This window comes from Sparus aurata, chromosome 14 (genome assembly GCF_900880675.1).
Source record: "Sparus aurata chromosome 14, fSpaAur1.1, whole genome shotgun sequence".
Taxonomy (NCBI): Eukaryota; Metazoa; Chordata; class Actinopteri; order Spariformes; family Sparidae; genus Sparus; species Sparus aurata.
This window is the reverse complement of record NC_044200.1, coordinates 5,567,914-5,583,056: the sequence shown is the minus strand read 5'-3', so window position 1 is coordinate 5,583,056 and position 15,143 is coordinate 5,567,914. Positions and strand designations below refer to the sequence as shown.

General features: G+C 41.4%; 1 protein-coding gene across 1 annotated transcript; it reads right to left on the bottom strand.

Moving 5' to 3' along the window:
• Nucleotides 1–279: 279 nt before the first annotated feature.
• glipr1a (GLI pathogenesis-related 1a) lies at nt 280–5,788 on the bottom strand. Its single transcript, XM_030439411.1, has 6 exons — nt 5,542–5,788; nt 4,544–4,792; nt 4,316–4,434; nt 2,116–2,195; nt 1,196–1,222; nt 280–1,070 (listed from the first exon to the last, which is right to left on the bottom strand). The coding sequence occupies exons 1-6, from the start codon at nt 5,710–5,712 to the stop codon at nt 886–888; spliced, it is 831 nt and encodes a 276-aa protein (XP_030295271.1). The 5' UTR covers nt 5,713–5,788; the 3' UTR covers nt 280–885.
• Between the last annotated feature and the right edge of the window lie 9,355 nt (nt 5,789–15,143).

The window sequence follows — 15,143 nt, the reverse complement described above, 5'->3', positions numbered from 1 at the left end:
AGTTTGGTCTAGCTACCGGAACACACGGATGTCAACAAACAGGTAGGTAGCTCCTTGCACAAACACACTGTTTTAACTACTTTTTTATTCATTTTGAGTCATACACGCTACAGTGCTGTGTGCTAAGGTGTCTGCTGATGTTGCATAACTTTTGGTGTGAGATGTGGAGCATGTTAAGACGCTTAAAACACAGTGCAAAGTTCTGACCCCATGCTGTTAGCGTTCAATGCTTAGTCTCCGTTCACGGAGCTCTGTAATGGTTTGACCAAATGTGTTCGCGTCTTCGGTACTGGCAAGTCAAGGGTAGCTTGAGCAATGAAGCTGCATGTTTAAATCGACCGAAGTTCTCCTTTAAGTTGGGTTCTTGTCTGTACGCAACAGTCAGATTTTTTTGTTTGCACCCTAACAACTCAAAGAACCTGCCTCTTAAGCTGCCAGACTACTGTACATTCACAAGCTAGTTGTTAACCAAAACAGTGAGCTGAAAAATGCTAAAATGCTCTGTAGAACTGAGAGGAACTGTAGAGATTATTGTCTGTAGGTTCATCACTCTGTGCATTTCACATACTCATTAATTTCTGTACAAAAATGGTGATGAGTGCAGCTTTAACCTAATTTAGTTACTGTGGATGCACACCACTGTGCTGTTAAATGAATTTAATAGTTTCCCCTTCCAAGCCTGTGTTTCTGCCTGATGGTTTCACCCTGTGGCTGGCACCATTACTTGTTTACCTAAAAAAGAAGCTTCATCGACAGAATCCATGTACTGTTTGAGAATTCATGTAAGACCTAAGCTTTCTATAGACAAGAAATAATTCGTAAATCATTAAACTCAGATCTCCGTGTTGGCACTGGCTGAGTGTGTCCATGTCGTCTGTCTGTGGTCTATTCGTAGCAGAAGACGTCGGGGTAAAAGTGGCGGACTGCATACGCAGCAATGAAGGTGGCGATGAGGGCAATGGGCCGGACAACCAGAACACGCACGTAGCTGGAGCGATCGGCCGCGTTGCCATCGGCCGCGTTGCCATCGTTACCCTTGGCAGGATCCCAGTCTGGTGTCCAGCTGTAGCCTGTAAACATGAATGAAGTCAGACTGAGTGGTTTGCTTATTAACAGATTCACATCACAGGACATCATACGCAGTACATCTTTGCCGCTTCAGACTGTATTTTCCAGGTCATGTGACATCACTTACTTTTCTGTGAATCTCGTTCTGGATTACCTGCAAAGACATTGAGACACTTTACCAACGGGGCAAGAAGTACTCACATCCTGTACTTCAGTAACAATATACACACCTTGCATTAAGTTATACTGAAAATACAAAAAGTAAATTGAGGAGAATTTCAGATCACATACAGGATCTATATGACTTTACTGAAGCTTGTTTCCTATTTCACCGCTATAAAAAAATAATTTCAATTCTGTGATTTATCCCGCCTGGATAAGTGTGAATGCGACCCGGTGACAGTCATTAAGAGTAACTATGATAGTTATATAGAAATAGCCAATCGTCGCAGTGGTGACCTTGTTAGCTTATGTAGCTCACACAGAGACATCAGCATGAAACTGAGGTGGTTTCCTAACCACTTCAAAGTCTCTTAGAACGTTTGGTGTTGCAGCTGCTGAGTTTCCCTGAGAGATCAATAATATTTTATCTTAATCTATAATAAAAAATATTATTATTTTGTATTATTGAAAAAATTCTCCAACCTAAAGCTGTAGTAAGGCCAATATAGTGAGGTAAAAGGTGTACTTAAGTACAATACATTAATGTCAGTCTATTTACTTACTTTCCACCACAGCGCATAAGAGCTGCTGACATTAAAACATGTTGAAGTATTCTACGTATTTTGTAAATTAATTTATGTTTTTGTAAAGCGCCTTGTTAAAATTGGCGTCACAAACAATGACCACACATGGCCATGTTCTCAGTTTTATACATCCTAGCTTCTTTAAATATCTGGTTTTCATTCAGTCGTAAAGCAGTGACATTCTCAGATGCCACAAAAAGCTGAGACAAAAAATGCAGTTTGTGTGAGGACTAAATCTTAATTTAAAAAATCAGGATAAGAAGGACTCATCGTGTCTTCAAAAATGAGACTCCACACTTACGGCAGAGATTCCCTTCACAGGTGCCGTCACACCCAGAGCATGTTCCATACTGATATGGTTTCCTTCCGACCACGTTACCCCTGCAGGAGAACAAGGAAGTTAAATCGGTTTATCATATTATAGGTAGCAAAGGTTATTATACTTTGTATCGGATATTCTGTCAACGAAACTTGTAAATTGTTCTGTTCCGTAAATGTGACATTGATTTGAAAATGTTTGTTCTATGGTCATTTTTCTGAATCTCCTTATTTTTTTCCCCCATTAATTTGCAAATGTAAAAATTGCTTGTAGCCTCTATCTGTCACATTGTTTACTTAAGGGATAAGGCTGCCATTATTCTATAGCCCTTTTTAGATTGAAAAGGTGGCACATTTGCTCCAAGGTAAGGGCGGCAATGTGCCGGCCTGTCTTTCTAAAACGCAGGCGTAATTTTACTCCTTTTCCAAAAGCTGCCTCTGAGATAGGCGTAAACATATGACGTGATGTGAAGCTGTGAACAGTTAACAACGAATTTGTCTTCAAAATAAGAGCTTTACATTGCACCCCATTGGAGTTTAGCTTGCCGACACAACAACAAGCTAACACAACCAAACAGCTACAGAGACTGAGGAGACGCTAGCATCTCCTGGATCTCAGCGGCTGTCCAGGTGCTCATCTTAATGTCCGCGGATTAAATGATGGACTGACTGCTGTGATCAGCTGTTTCCTGGTTTTAAAACTCCCCGGCTGTGGGTCGCACAACAGTGCAGGTCATCGACACCTCCGCCTACCTCAGGCAGAGGCCGGCACATTGTCGCCTCGTTTTTAGATAGCAGGCGAGGCGGAAATAAGTGTACCCTCTGAGGCAGAAAATTGGCGGACCGAAACAGACCCCCAATTTGCCGGCCTCTGTCTAAAACTGCGGACCGAGCCGCCAAAAGGACGGGCAAATTGGTGGCTTGGTGCTCTGTCTAAAAACGGCTTATGTTTCTTACTGTCAACGAAGACCCAAACCATCAATGTGTTAGTCCGGTTGATGAAACTGTCTTCGCTGCTCTGTTTTTGGCACTCAGCTCCAAGCCTATCGGTTCCTACCAGAGACATAAATCTTGAAAACCAACCTACAAATTTGTATTCCTTCTGTTAAAAAACCCTTGTGAATTTGTTGTTAAAGCCAGTACGGTAGTTTTTAATCAAATGTATGTACTGGGGGCTACTGCTAGCAGAATACATTATTGGGTTTGATCATTTTACCATTTGTTGTTACTGAGAAATACATAGAGCACTGCCAGTCTTGTGCTTCATCATGCTGAACCTTGATCGGTGGTTGCGGTAAACAGCGCAGTAGGCCACTTCCCCTTTATCACACAGAAACAGAGCTGAAACCATGCCCAACTTTAAACCCATAGCTCAGGTCGCAGGTGCAGGCTGTGTTGCGGCTGGCATGAACGTATGTAATCTGACAAACATTCACACCGCGTACCATATCATTGCTTACCGATTGATCAGCCACTGAATTCAATCAGCATTCAGTCACTTCCTAGCTTACATTACTGTTTGATTTGTGCAACACAGTATGATGTGATATGATTCTGAAATATCAACAAACATATCATAAGCTTGGGAATGAAACATAAACAGAATTGTTAGCTAGTAAGTGGTTGAATGCAAACGTTAGCTGATGTTGTCAAATGTTGGCTAATGTCTCCCGCGTTCTTCACTTTTCAGTTGTGGATCAGTTGGTAAGCGGTGCAGTAATAAAACATTTCCAGATTACCTGTGTTTATACAAATCTCAACCTGAACCACACCTGCACAACAGTATCGAAGCATCCAAGCCACTATGAGCGGAGGAAAATGGCCGCTGTGTAAATACAGTCTGAACTGTGGAGTGAAAAAACTGACAGTCCATTTGCAGTTCTACAGTATTGAATTCTACCATTATTAATAATATATATATATTACAAGTTTATATCATTCTTAATGCCTGTTTGGATATAATACTTTGTTATTATTATTATTATTATTATTATTATTAATAATAATAATAATAATAATGTATAATGTATAATAATAATGTTAATAATTGTGTAATACCACATACCATGCTAGCTACCATGAAACTGTGACATATCTTGAGAGGACTGTACCATCAAAATCTCATACTGTTAAAGGAAATATAAAATCATACACTTGCAGTGTATGTGTAGATGTCAACTTACCCTAGCGCATAGTTGCAAACAAAAATGACGCCCTCCTGTGAGGCAAAACTAGTGCTTTTGACACCACTGGGGCACAGCTGGGCGGCACAGCCAACCTTGTAGCTGCTCGCCCATACGACCTAGAAACAGAGAAACAAGTGAGCGATACAGACATGATATGAAACATCATCTTTGTTATTTGCCTTATAATGAGAGCAGAAGCGTGTTTTCAAAGAAAAGTGCACACACCTGCGTGTAGTGGCCGCAGACGCCTGTGCACCTGTTGCTGTTGTAGTCATAGTGTTGTTTTTCATCCACCCATTTTTTTACAGCTAGCTTCACACTGAAAAAGGACGGTGGGGAGCCTGCCCATAGGTTTTCTCCCACAGAGGAGAAGTTAGGGTGCACGCGGCGGGCATCGCCGAGGTAGGTGTTGTGTTCAAACAAACAGCGTTTTGCCCACGCTCTTGCAGTAATGGCCAAGCCCGCATCCCATGTCTGATCGAGCAGAGATAAAGAAAAAAAAAGAATTGTAATGGAGAATATAAAGCTTTATCATGACTTCACCTATTAAATGAAGTTTTTACATTTGGCTAAGGAACAATGCCTCTGTAGGTGGGACACCCGCTCTGACAACTGAGCTGATGGGCCCCTCAGCCATTTTGAATTGCTGAGCGAGACTTTAGGCCAAATTCGAGACAGTATCTCAAAAATGCGTCCTCACGCACAAACACACCTACCTCAGTGCTACTTAGCATCTCATGTAAATACTGTGAAACTCTTATTAAGTATATTTAGTATTATTTTATCTTCATTTGATTATTATTTATCTTTTTTGGGGCCCGACTTGCTGACTTGTTTGTGTCTGCGTAATTTGAGAAAATGAGAAAAAGTACACTTCACTATTACAACCAAGACTATCTGACCGGCCTGACTCCATAAAAGTTAAGTGAACATTTGTTTTGCAATGTGTTCAGACCTTTTCAGATATCTACTTTTATCAGCAGAAAATGCTATTGGTGAGCAGGATGTTAATAGATGTATCTCATTATTTATTGATGGAACATTTGAAAGCTGACAAAATGAACATTAGAGAGGATTTTTTAAACTGCTGATAATTACACAACAATGCTATGGTGTTACTTCAGTGCTGTACCTATTAGATGTTCACATTTTTTTTACCACTGCATGCATCATTTGTTTATGAAAGTGCAAAAGACAGTGAAAAATGGTTGTGCCATGCCTACCATGTAAAGCATATTGCTTGCAGCTGGGCTGACAGAGGACCGCGCCCTGTTGTGTTCACTCACACACTCCTCGATGAACTTCCCATCAGTGATTTGTGGCAGCGAGACTGAACACACCCCTGAATCCAGGATCATCCAGGCCCACAGTGACATCCAAACCATGCTCCCCATTGCTCCAAGCCACCAAGGAATGCACAGACTTGTGGTGTGTGAAAAAATCTTTCACATGTCAAACTGACAGGAAACTACACCCTGAAGAGGAACAGGATGTAAGTGCTGTTTTTGAGAAGTTAGATACGAACGTGTCACGAGGGCGCATTTCCACACCATGAGCACTGTAAAGTTGCTAAAACGAGCTGAGTGTAAAACAAGTGTTAAAGATTGGGGAGAAAAGGAGCCAGCATCATTAGCCATTAGCCATTTTAACAGCTTTGCAAGATGGCAAAGTCAGTCTGACAATTATGTAAACAACTATTGGCTTGATTTCCATGAAATGTTGAAACAATTATGCATGGCGCCCAGACAATTTCCTCAATGTTATTGTCAAGCCAAGATTAAATTTTATTGCTTGATGAGTTTGAGGTCTGGGAGAAACCAACCCCTCCCTTTGGACTGGAACAGACTGCAGAAGATTCCTCTCTGTGTTTAATACTTCTGTTATTTACCAGTAAAATGTCTCTGACATGTTTTGTTAAGATAGGACTAGAATGAATCTGTCTAAGTCCTTGGTTCTACTGTATATTGTATGTTGAAGTGTGCAGTCCAACCCAGAACACTTGAGGAAACCAAAACTTCAGGAACTCCTGACTCCCAGACAAAGCAGGCTGAACGTCTTCATACAGCTGGATCCACACACGTGAGAATGAGTTGGTGTCTAAAATTCTGACTTCTATCTTATAAACTTAAGAGAATTGAGATTAGGGTCTCATTAGTATAAAAAAAGTAATAAAATTACTCCCTTAATATTTAATATATAAAAGCCGACTCATAATTTCACCATCAGCCTACTATCACATTATCCTATTACTTTACTCATTACAGCCTTTACATTTTCTGTTATCTGTTGTTGTTCGTCTAAATTGTCAGTTAATTTATTTTACGCTGAATTAGTAAGTTGATAAACATCATTGTCTGGAACTTAATTTTAACGTGGGGAACCAATGGATATGTGTAAAGAAATCACTGCCTCAGAATATGAGATTGAATATAGATTTTGAAATTGAATACATTGATTTGAATTGATTCGAACTGTTCAAGCCAAACTTGTACAGTTGGATTTTGAGTAATTTCCTCCAGATTATTCAAATAGTTAATTAGTTAATAGTTAAACAACGGAGGTGGTGTATAATTACTTGTGATTAATTACCTTTATTATTAAGTAGTGTATCTCCTACATCTGGAAACTGATGTCACTCAAGGCTCGATACTAGGACCACGTCTGTTTTCAACAAACACTATATCGCTATGCTCTGCAATCATATCACATGGATTCTCTTACCAATGTTATGCAGATGACACCCAACTGTTCCCCAATCCTCTGACACCCACGTTGCATTGTGCATCTTGGAATGTCTGGCAGACTTTTCCCCTTGGACAACTGCTCATCATTGCAAGCTCATCCTTCATAAAACTTAACTCTAAACTAAACTTAACTTCATCCCAAGGAATGACCGCCCTCACATGGACCTGTCAGAAACTGTTGTGTACGTCATAGTATCACCCTCATCAACTGCAAGTAACCTCGGCGTAATCCTCAACGACAGACTATCCTGCACCCCCAACATCCCTGCTGTGGCCCAATCCTGCAAATTTGCCCTCTGCAACATCCGCAAGATCCGGTCTTTCCTCATAACGGACGCAATGCACCTCCTGGTCGAAGTACTGGTAATCTCCCGCCAGGACTACCGCAACTTGCTCTTGTCTGGACTCCCAGCTTTTGCAACTAAACTGTATCTAGAATGCTGCAGCGTGCCTTGTTTTCTATCTACTCAAATTCTCCATTTGACCATGCTCCTCCGTTACCTCCACTGGCTTCCTGTTGCTGCCCACAACTGATTCAAGATGATGGTACTGTCCTTAATTGCCGTCAAAAGAACTGCACCCATGTACCTCTAAACACAGGTCAGACCACACGCTCCAGTGCAATGAGAGCAATGGGTCTCCGGTGAAATCCTTTCCACTTTGATGTTGTGACTGAAATGGGGTTGGACTCATGGCTGCAATCAGTGGTCGACAATGAGTTACAAGCCCTTTTTACACAGCGTCTCCGCATTATCTCCGGAGCGGTGGTTCGCCAATTCTCCGCCGATGGTGATTCACACAGAGCGTAGCATCTCCGCCTTCACGTGTGTAATTCACACAGAAAGCCGGCGCTGCGGCTCCTAAAGAGTGTCGGTGTTTCCCCAGGTGTTCCCCCTGTTAATCCAAACCCGCGGACAGTTTATAATCATATGGATGCTGTTATAATGTGTAGTGATTGAGATCCTGACCCACCAAACATCCTGGAAAGTGACGGAGTTGAGTTTTTCGTGCTAAAATTACATAATTATACATAATCAACAGGACGCTGTCACTCACGGGGACGGAGGCTGTTTTCTGGGGGAAAGTTCCCTGAAGTCTCGGTCGGGAGAGCTGACGGTTGCGGTGATTTATTTTCATCACAAACACTCGGTGAGTTAAAGTTTTTTGCCGGTGACAAACGCTGTTTTTGGGGCAGAAATGTGAGGAAGAGTCAGTAAGACAGGCGGGAGGACAGATGCTTCTCCACGTACAGCTGTGGTATTTGTTTTCCTCTTATAAGTTGCCAAAGAAAGTTACAGTTACCACGTTACTTTTGTTCGGTCCTGTAACGTTGCATTGTGGGACATTTCTCTGTATTTAGTTGAGTGAAGGACCTGTGCAGTTATCAGACTGTCAGACTGACACGCCCTCGCTCCGCGCCTCCGGATTATCCATTCACACTGGGGCGGCTCACTAATAATGCCGCCCTGATACTACCTCCAGAGGCGGATCAGCGCCGGAGAGAAATTTCCCCCCTCTCCGCATCTGAAACTTTAACACAGAGGAGAGTGCAGAGAATTGGCGCAGGATCCCCGCATGCAAACGGCAGTGTGAAAGAGGCTACAGAGACCCTCAATGGACTCCCACAGAGGCTCCCTAAGACTTTGTTCGACAGTCTACGTTCAGCTGTCCTGACACTGCAGCTGACGCTGTAGTGACTAGCCCATATGTGCTAGATTTACCTAGTGTAGGCTTTTGTTCGCCCTGCAATCAAGCCTATTCACCACAGCTGATTTGGCTGAAACTGACTGGTAACAGCTTTTACAGTTCAATCAATCAATCAATCAATCAAATTTTATTTGTATAGCCCTTTACAATATCCAGATGGTACCCAAAGTGCTTTACATCAAAGCAATAAAAATAATACATAAAAACAACACATAAAACACAAAAAAGCGCTGCAAGAAATCACAGGAAAGTGCTACTAGTGCTGCAGGGTGTTAAAGGCCCTCTAAACGTGCATAAAGTAAAAAACAGGCAAAATAAGTACACCTAAAAGCAGGACTACCTTAGTCAGAGTTAAATGCCAATCTAAAAAAGTGTGTCTTCAGCTTTGATTTAAAAAGGCTGAGGTCTGTAGTGGTGCGGATGTCAGGGGGCAGTCTGTTCCACAGCCTGGGAGCTGTGACAGCAAAAGAACGATCACCCCACTGTTTAAGTCTTGACCTTGGGACCTCTAACAGGAGCTGGCCAGAAGAACGGAGGGCCCTGCCATGATCACGGACAGTTAAAATCTCTGACAGGTAGGAGGGAGCCAGGCCATTAATGGCGTAAAAAGCAAACAATAAAAGTTTAAAATCAATTCTAAAACGAACTGGAAGCCAGTGGAGTGACGACAGCACAGGGGTAATGTGTTCACGCCTGGACGTGCCTGTTAAAAATCGGGCAGCAGCGTTCTGGACAAGTTGGAGACGCGAAATTAAAGACTGGCTGAAGCCGACATAAAGTGCATTACGATAGTCCAGTCTTGAACTTATGAAGGCATGGATCGCCTTCTCGAGGTCCTGCCGACTTAAAAAAGGCTTTACCTTGGCCAGGAGACGCAGCTGAAAAAAACTTGTGCTGACAACAGACCTAATCCGTTTATCAAATCTGAGCCCACTGTCAAATGTTACCCCAAGATTCTTTACATGTGGTTTCCGAGAAATTATACAAAAAGAATCTAGACAAGATGAAATATTTCAACTACCTCAACAACCTCATATAATGCCTAAACACTGGATCTACAATTTCTTCTCACTCACCAGCCGTAGTTTCACAGCTTCTTTTGCCTAGACAAAGTGTATTCATCTACCTGCCACACTGCTTTGAACCCAACCATCAGTCAAGAACTCACCACCCTGTCATCTCTTGATTTTCCTCCAATGAAAGACTGGACCCTGGTCTTTTCTGCACTTTGTTTCATTGGTAATTGTCTATAACTGCAACTTTCTTGACCTGCAAAATTATCTGTTTGAGTCTACAAACATGCAATTCATGGCACAATTCAAATGGGTTCTAATTTGTCTCTCCCCATTGACTTCTGCACACATTTGTTTTCAAAACAGACACTGGAACAGGCAGAATTTAAAGAATTTGGCCACTAACAAAAACAATTTCAAGAGAAATTAACAGAATTTAGCTCACAGGTCTGAATCTGAAGTAAGTGTATTGTCCTACACCTGTAATACCAGACCTATCTATTGCTGCTGCATGGCGTGTTTGGAAGCATGTGAATGGTGAGAGGTCCCAGTGAAGAGGAGTCCATCCAGAGGTGTTCGGGATGACGGACAAGCCAAAAGGGTTATAGCCACCTGGCCCTTGTAATGTATTATGTGTTATGTATGATGGGGTGTGCTTCATTAACGGGAAGAAAAAGGTTTTCTAATGCTGATCGGGGTATTTAATTGAATATTTAATTCTCGCCATAAATAAATTCATGATAAAATAATTGAGACACATTTTGTATTAATTCATTTATTCATTAATTCAGTGGTTTTCAACAAAACTATTCAAAAAATGCTATTTAGTGCCCTTCCTCTCAAGCTAGCATGACGCGGTTTAGTGTCAATAAATGCCTAGGACCATCAACTTCCATATGATGCTGGTATATTCACTCGAGCTTTCAAAAAGGTACCAGAAAGTGTCAGTTCTCTTAAACTTGATTCTAAATAAGTGCTAATGTTGCTCTCTGACTGATGGATTGTACATAAACTCGTTTGCCCATTCAACATACAATATGGACCCGAAGTGGCCGAAAACAATTGATGTAGCTTGAAAGAAATGTGTATTACTGAGTAAATTCCCACACCAAAGCATTGCAGTGCTTTACATTACATTACATTACATTCATTTAAAAAAAGGAAACACTGGACCAACACAAAAATCACAGTCTGCGGTCATACAAACAATATTTCCCCAAGCTGTTAACATCTGCACAAGGAAAAGTTTCATCACTGTATTCAACTTGACAGTGTATCCATTGATTATTAATGATATATGAGTAATACACAAGTAAAGATTAACACACAACTGATATAGTACTGAACAGCTGTATACTGTGATCCTTCACTACTGACACCCTCATACTTCATTAGGGGTGACTGGAATAAGGGCACTTATCATACTGACAGTTGATTCTATTGTGCAACCTGAATATAGGATTTCTTGCAGGAGTGATACAATCGACGTCATTAGTTTGAGCCTTTCCTACCCGATAAACTGGCAACGGAGTGTATAAGGTGAACATTAGGACATATTTAGGATAACTGAAAAAGGACATAAATGTACATGGAGCAGTTTTGAAATGTTTTCTGTTCACTGTTAGACTTTAAGGTGCATCATGTAAGAATTGGACACCTCCTGAATGTATACGCAAAAGAAATAGGGGGCAGCCTATCACCAGGGTAACTGCTGTCTGCTTCCAACTGTAGCAACTGCCCGGATAGGTATCTTGAGCACTGGGGACCGGTTGATGTTAATGCTGCTCTCGCTGGAGCTTCGCACTGGGATGGTTAGCACTTTGAGCACGCTTGTCAACATAATAATGTTCATCATAATGTCAAAGCTTTACATTCTGTTTTAAAAAAAAAAAAAAAATTCTTATGTTCATTCAACTTTTCATTGATTTACTACAATGCATTATGAATTGTTCCAAGCTGTCATTGGTTCTCACTACTGACTTAATGTTGTAACACAGTGCTGACTTTAACAATCAATTAGAACATAAAGCAAGCTTATGCAACTTCTACATAAACAGTATTGTCCTATGTGACTTTTATAACTCTACTTAACTGAAAGTTGCAGGAACAGTGTTATAACTTGTTAAAATAAATCACAGTGAATCATTTCCAGTGAGAATCATGCTGTCTTCTTTGGAACAAAGAGGACTGATGGAGACCTTCATCACAACAACAATCACCTGAAATCAGCGTAAGCAAAACCAATGTGCCTTTGGTGGTCTACGGCTGTGTGTCTATTTGATTTGATCTGAGATGGTGTTATTTACACCCTTGAAGTGCCATCGACCACATCAGATTGTAGCGTGCGATAAAAAAAGGTCAGTTAATTAGTTTTTTTTCTGCTTTGGACCAGTGCCTCATTAAAAAATATTCCGTGTCCTAATCCTGGGTCATCACCAACACCACTTACAAGCAAATAAGACAGAAAAGAAAGTTGCAGCTTCTACAGGTGAAAAATAGAAAATAGACTGGCTTGGTGTTCAACAGGTGAATAAGACGACCATCCTCTTCTATAAAGCATGCAGGGCTTACCCAACCACTCTTAGCCTTGGGCTGCAAAAAGCTAATAATGGCTTTGTTAGAGAAAGCTGTAGGGGAAAAAAGCATTAGGTGTTACGGAACAGTGGAAGCAAATTGGCAATACATTTTTGCTAGCTTACCTCAATTTTGCAGCCTTCATCATTTAATTCCAGCCAAAATTCATTAAACCAGCCTCTCACTTTCAGAGCATTGGAATTTTTTTTTATCCTGATCACTTCTAATTTATTCAACATACAGCTGGTGAATTGCCTGGAAGAGTTTAGTAATATTCTGTTATGATCAATAATGAAACCCTAGCTACGTTTGCAGGTGTCAGCAGGGTTTGCTCGAGAAGGTCTGCCATCTTGATAATCTGTGAAAAACTGTGTAGAAGGACAAACCGTCAACCGTGTGACTCAAGTTAGTGCCCCGGTTCGCATTCTTGCACACAAGTTCTCAACGATGAGCCACACAGTGAATGTCCGTTAGCCGCGGCATCTCACTCCGTAGCTCCACATGGATCCACTGCCAGCACTCTAAGTCGACACTCAGTGCGTTTACATGACACTCAAGAAAACCGAATTACTGCGTTAGTCTGACTATGAACGGATCTTTAAGATGCATGTATACACCTTAGTCTGACTAAAATCGGACCAGATCGGATTTCTCATAGTCGAATTACACCACGTAGATTATTCGATTGAAAGTCGCATTACTCCTGCATGTATACGTTTCCAGCGGACCGGATCGGATTTTGCGTTCTGCGCAGGCGCGAGATTTTTCCCCGGGGCCGTGAGCCTGAAGTAGACGGACGGCGGCGGCGGCGTCTTTCCTCCGAAATCACCGCAAGAAAGAGCGCCAGAGGGCACCTAGTTTGTGTAATTATCATGTACACCATATACGAAATGTACACAGATGTAGCTTCGTCTCGCTCTTCGTACGCCATCTTTCTTGAATGCCGAGGCAGCTGGTGACATAAAGAGGTCAGCCGGAGGTGCGCCGTTAACACTAGTTGAAATGGGTACAGCGCCACCTAGCGTACCGGGGTATGACATGCTTTCGGCAGTAATTCGATTTTCTCACTGGCATGTATACTCAGATAATTGCAGTTGTCTGATTGAGCAGCATAGTCGAACTATGGCTGTAATCTGACTAAGCTGTGCATGTAAACGCACTGACTGACTCGATCCACATCAAATCTAACAAGATGTCCTCTCCATTCAGGCATGCTCATATAAGTCCAAGCTGACTGGACACACTCGGGTGCCTTCAATTGTGGTGCTCCCTAGTTTGTTTGGGGTTCTTATCTGCATCTTTATGTTCAACACCATCAGTGTTTCCAGATGTCGCGAGAGAAACAAGCAAGCAAGCCTATGAAAACAAGCCAAAAACAAGCGACTTCTCAGTTCGTGGGAAAAAAAACAAACAAACAAAAAAACAAAAAAAACAGAGATTATTACACTTTGCAAACACACAAATATCACCCTGAATCCAGGAATATCATTGTATTTATTATTGTTTTTATATGTTATGATCCCTTTTTTGTTTTAGTTCCAGGACTTCAAAACAATATGACATGCAATACAATAAAAAGAGGAACAATTTAACAAGAAGCCCAAAAACCGGCAACCCGCGTCTACCAATATTTATAAGGGACTTTACAGAAAAAAAAGCCCAAAGTCGCTTATTATAAGCGGACTTGGCAACTGTGAACACCATGTCTCTTAACCCTCATCTCTTGTATGTGCAGTAAATAAGTTTACCAGGGCCCGTATTCACAAAGACTTTTATCTTAACGTTAGGAGTACTCCTAAATCGGACTAAAAGTTTTTATGTGGGAGTTGTTTCTTAAGAGTAATTCACAAAGCCGCTGAGACCTACTTTTAGTAATGGAAACAGTGAACTCCTAAACTAGAAGTAACTCTCTGTTGCTATGGATGACGTCATTTTATAAGGACGCACTTAGAAGCGGTGACAACGGTGATTGGCTGTTGAGTGACAGGGCAGCCCATTGAAAAGTCATTTAGGCTACGCAATGCATGAAGTGAAAATAAGGAAGTTGCCTACAAGCCCATGACAAAGCCTATGAATAGATACTGGATAAAGAAATGTATTTATGGGGAGAATTAAGTGCCCCCCCACCCCCCGCCAAACAAAAACGCTTCGGACAAAAATGACAAATTAGAAGATAAATAAAAAAAACGGCAATAAATAAAAACGGCATTTGCTCGAAAAGCTGCGTCAAACCACTCTCCATTAATATTCGGGAATCGTGTGTTGATCCGGGCCATTTCCCAACAATGTCCAGTAGGCTATATTGTAATGTGTGTCAAAGATAATTTGTGTATAGATGGAATGCAAGCCCTATTCGCACGGGACTAGTATAACCTGGGGACCTCCAGTAATTTGTAATAATTGCGGAGGTCGTCTGTGGTCTTAATCCCGTGCGAATCTGCCATGTCTGTAATTTGTAAAGTAAAAAATCCACTGCAAATTACCTATCATATTTCACCAAACACAGAGTTCATGTGATAATATTAGTCCTGTGCGAATCGGCATCTCTGTGATTTGGGGTGGTTTTTTGTTTTTCTTAAGGTTTTTTGTGTTTTCCACCTTTTTTCTGCCTTTTTCCCGGTCGAGAATTATGGAGGCTGCTTTGGGAATTATAAATGAAAGTTTTGACAGCATTTTGGGTGCAAATTCAGGAGGCTCATCAGAAGAGCGAAATCTCGAAAGATGATTAGATGGATTACATGCATGGCAGCATGCGGTAAGGAACATTTTTCCATCTTTCATCAGGCT

Bases quoted from the DNA above. Each gene is read 5' to 3' on its own strand.
- glipr1a (XM_030439411.1), bottom strand. From the start codon at position 5,712: ATGGGGAGCATGGTTTGGATGTCACTGTGGGCCTGGATGATCCTGGAT. The intron at 4,435-4,543 runs GTGTGTGCACTT...CTCTGTTTCTAG, and splicing joins TCTGCGGCCACTACACGCAG to GTCGTATGGGCGAGCAGCTA. The intron at 1,071-1,195 runs GTAAGTGATGTC...TCATGTTTACAG, and splicing joins AGAACGAGATTCACAGAAAA to GCTACAGCTGGACACCAGAC.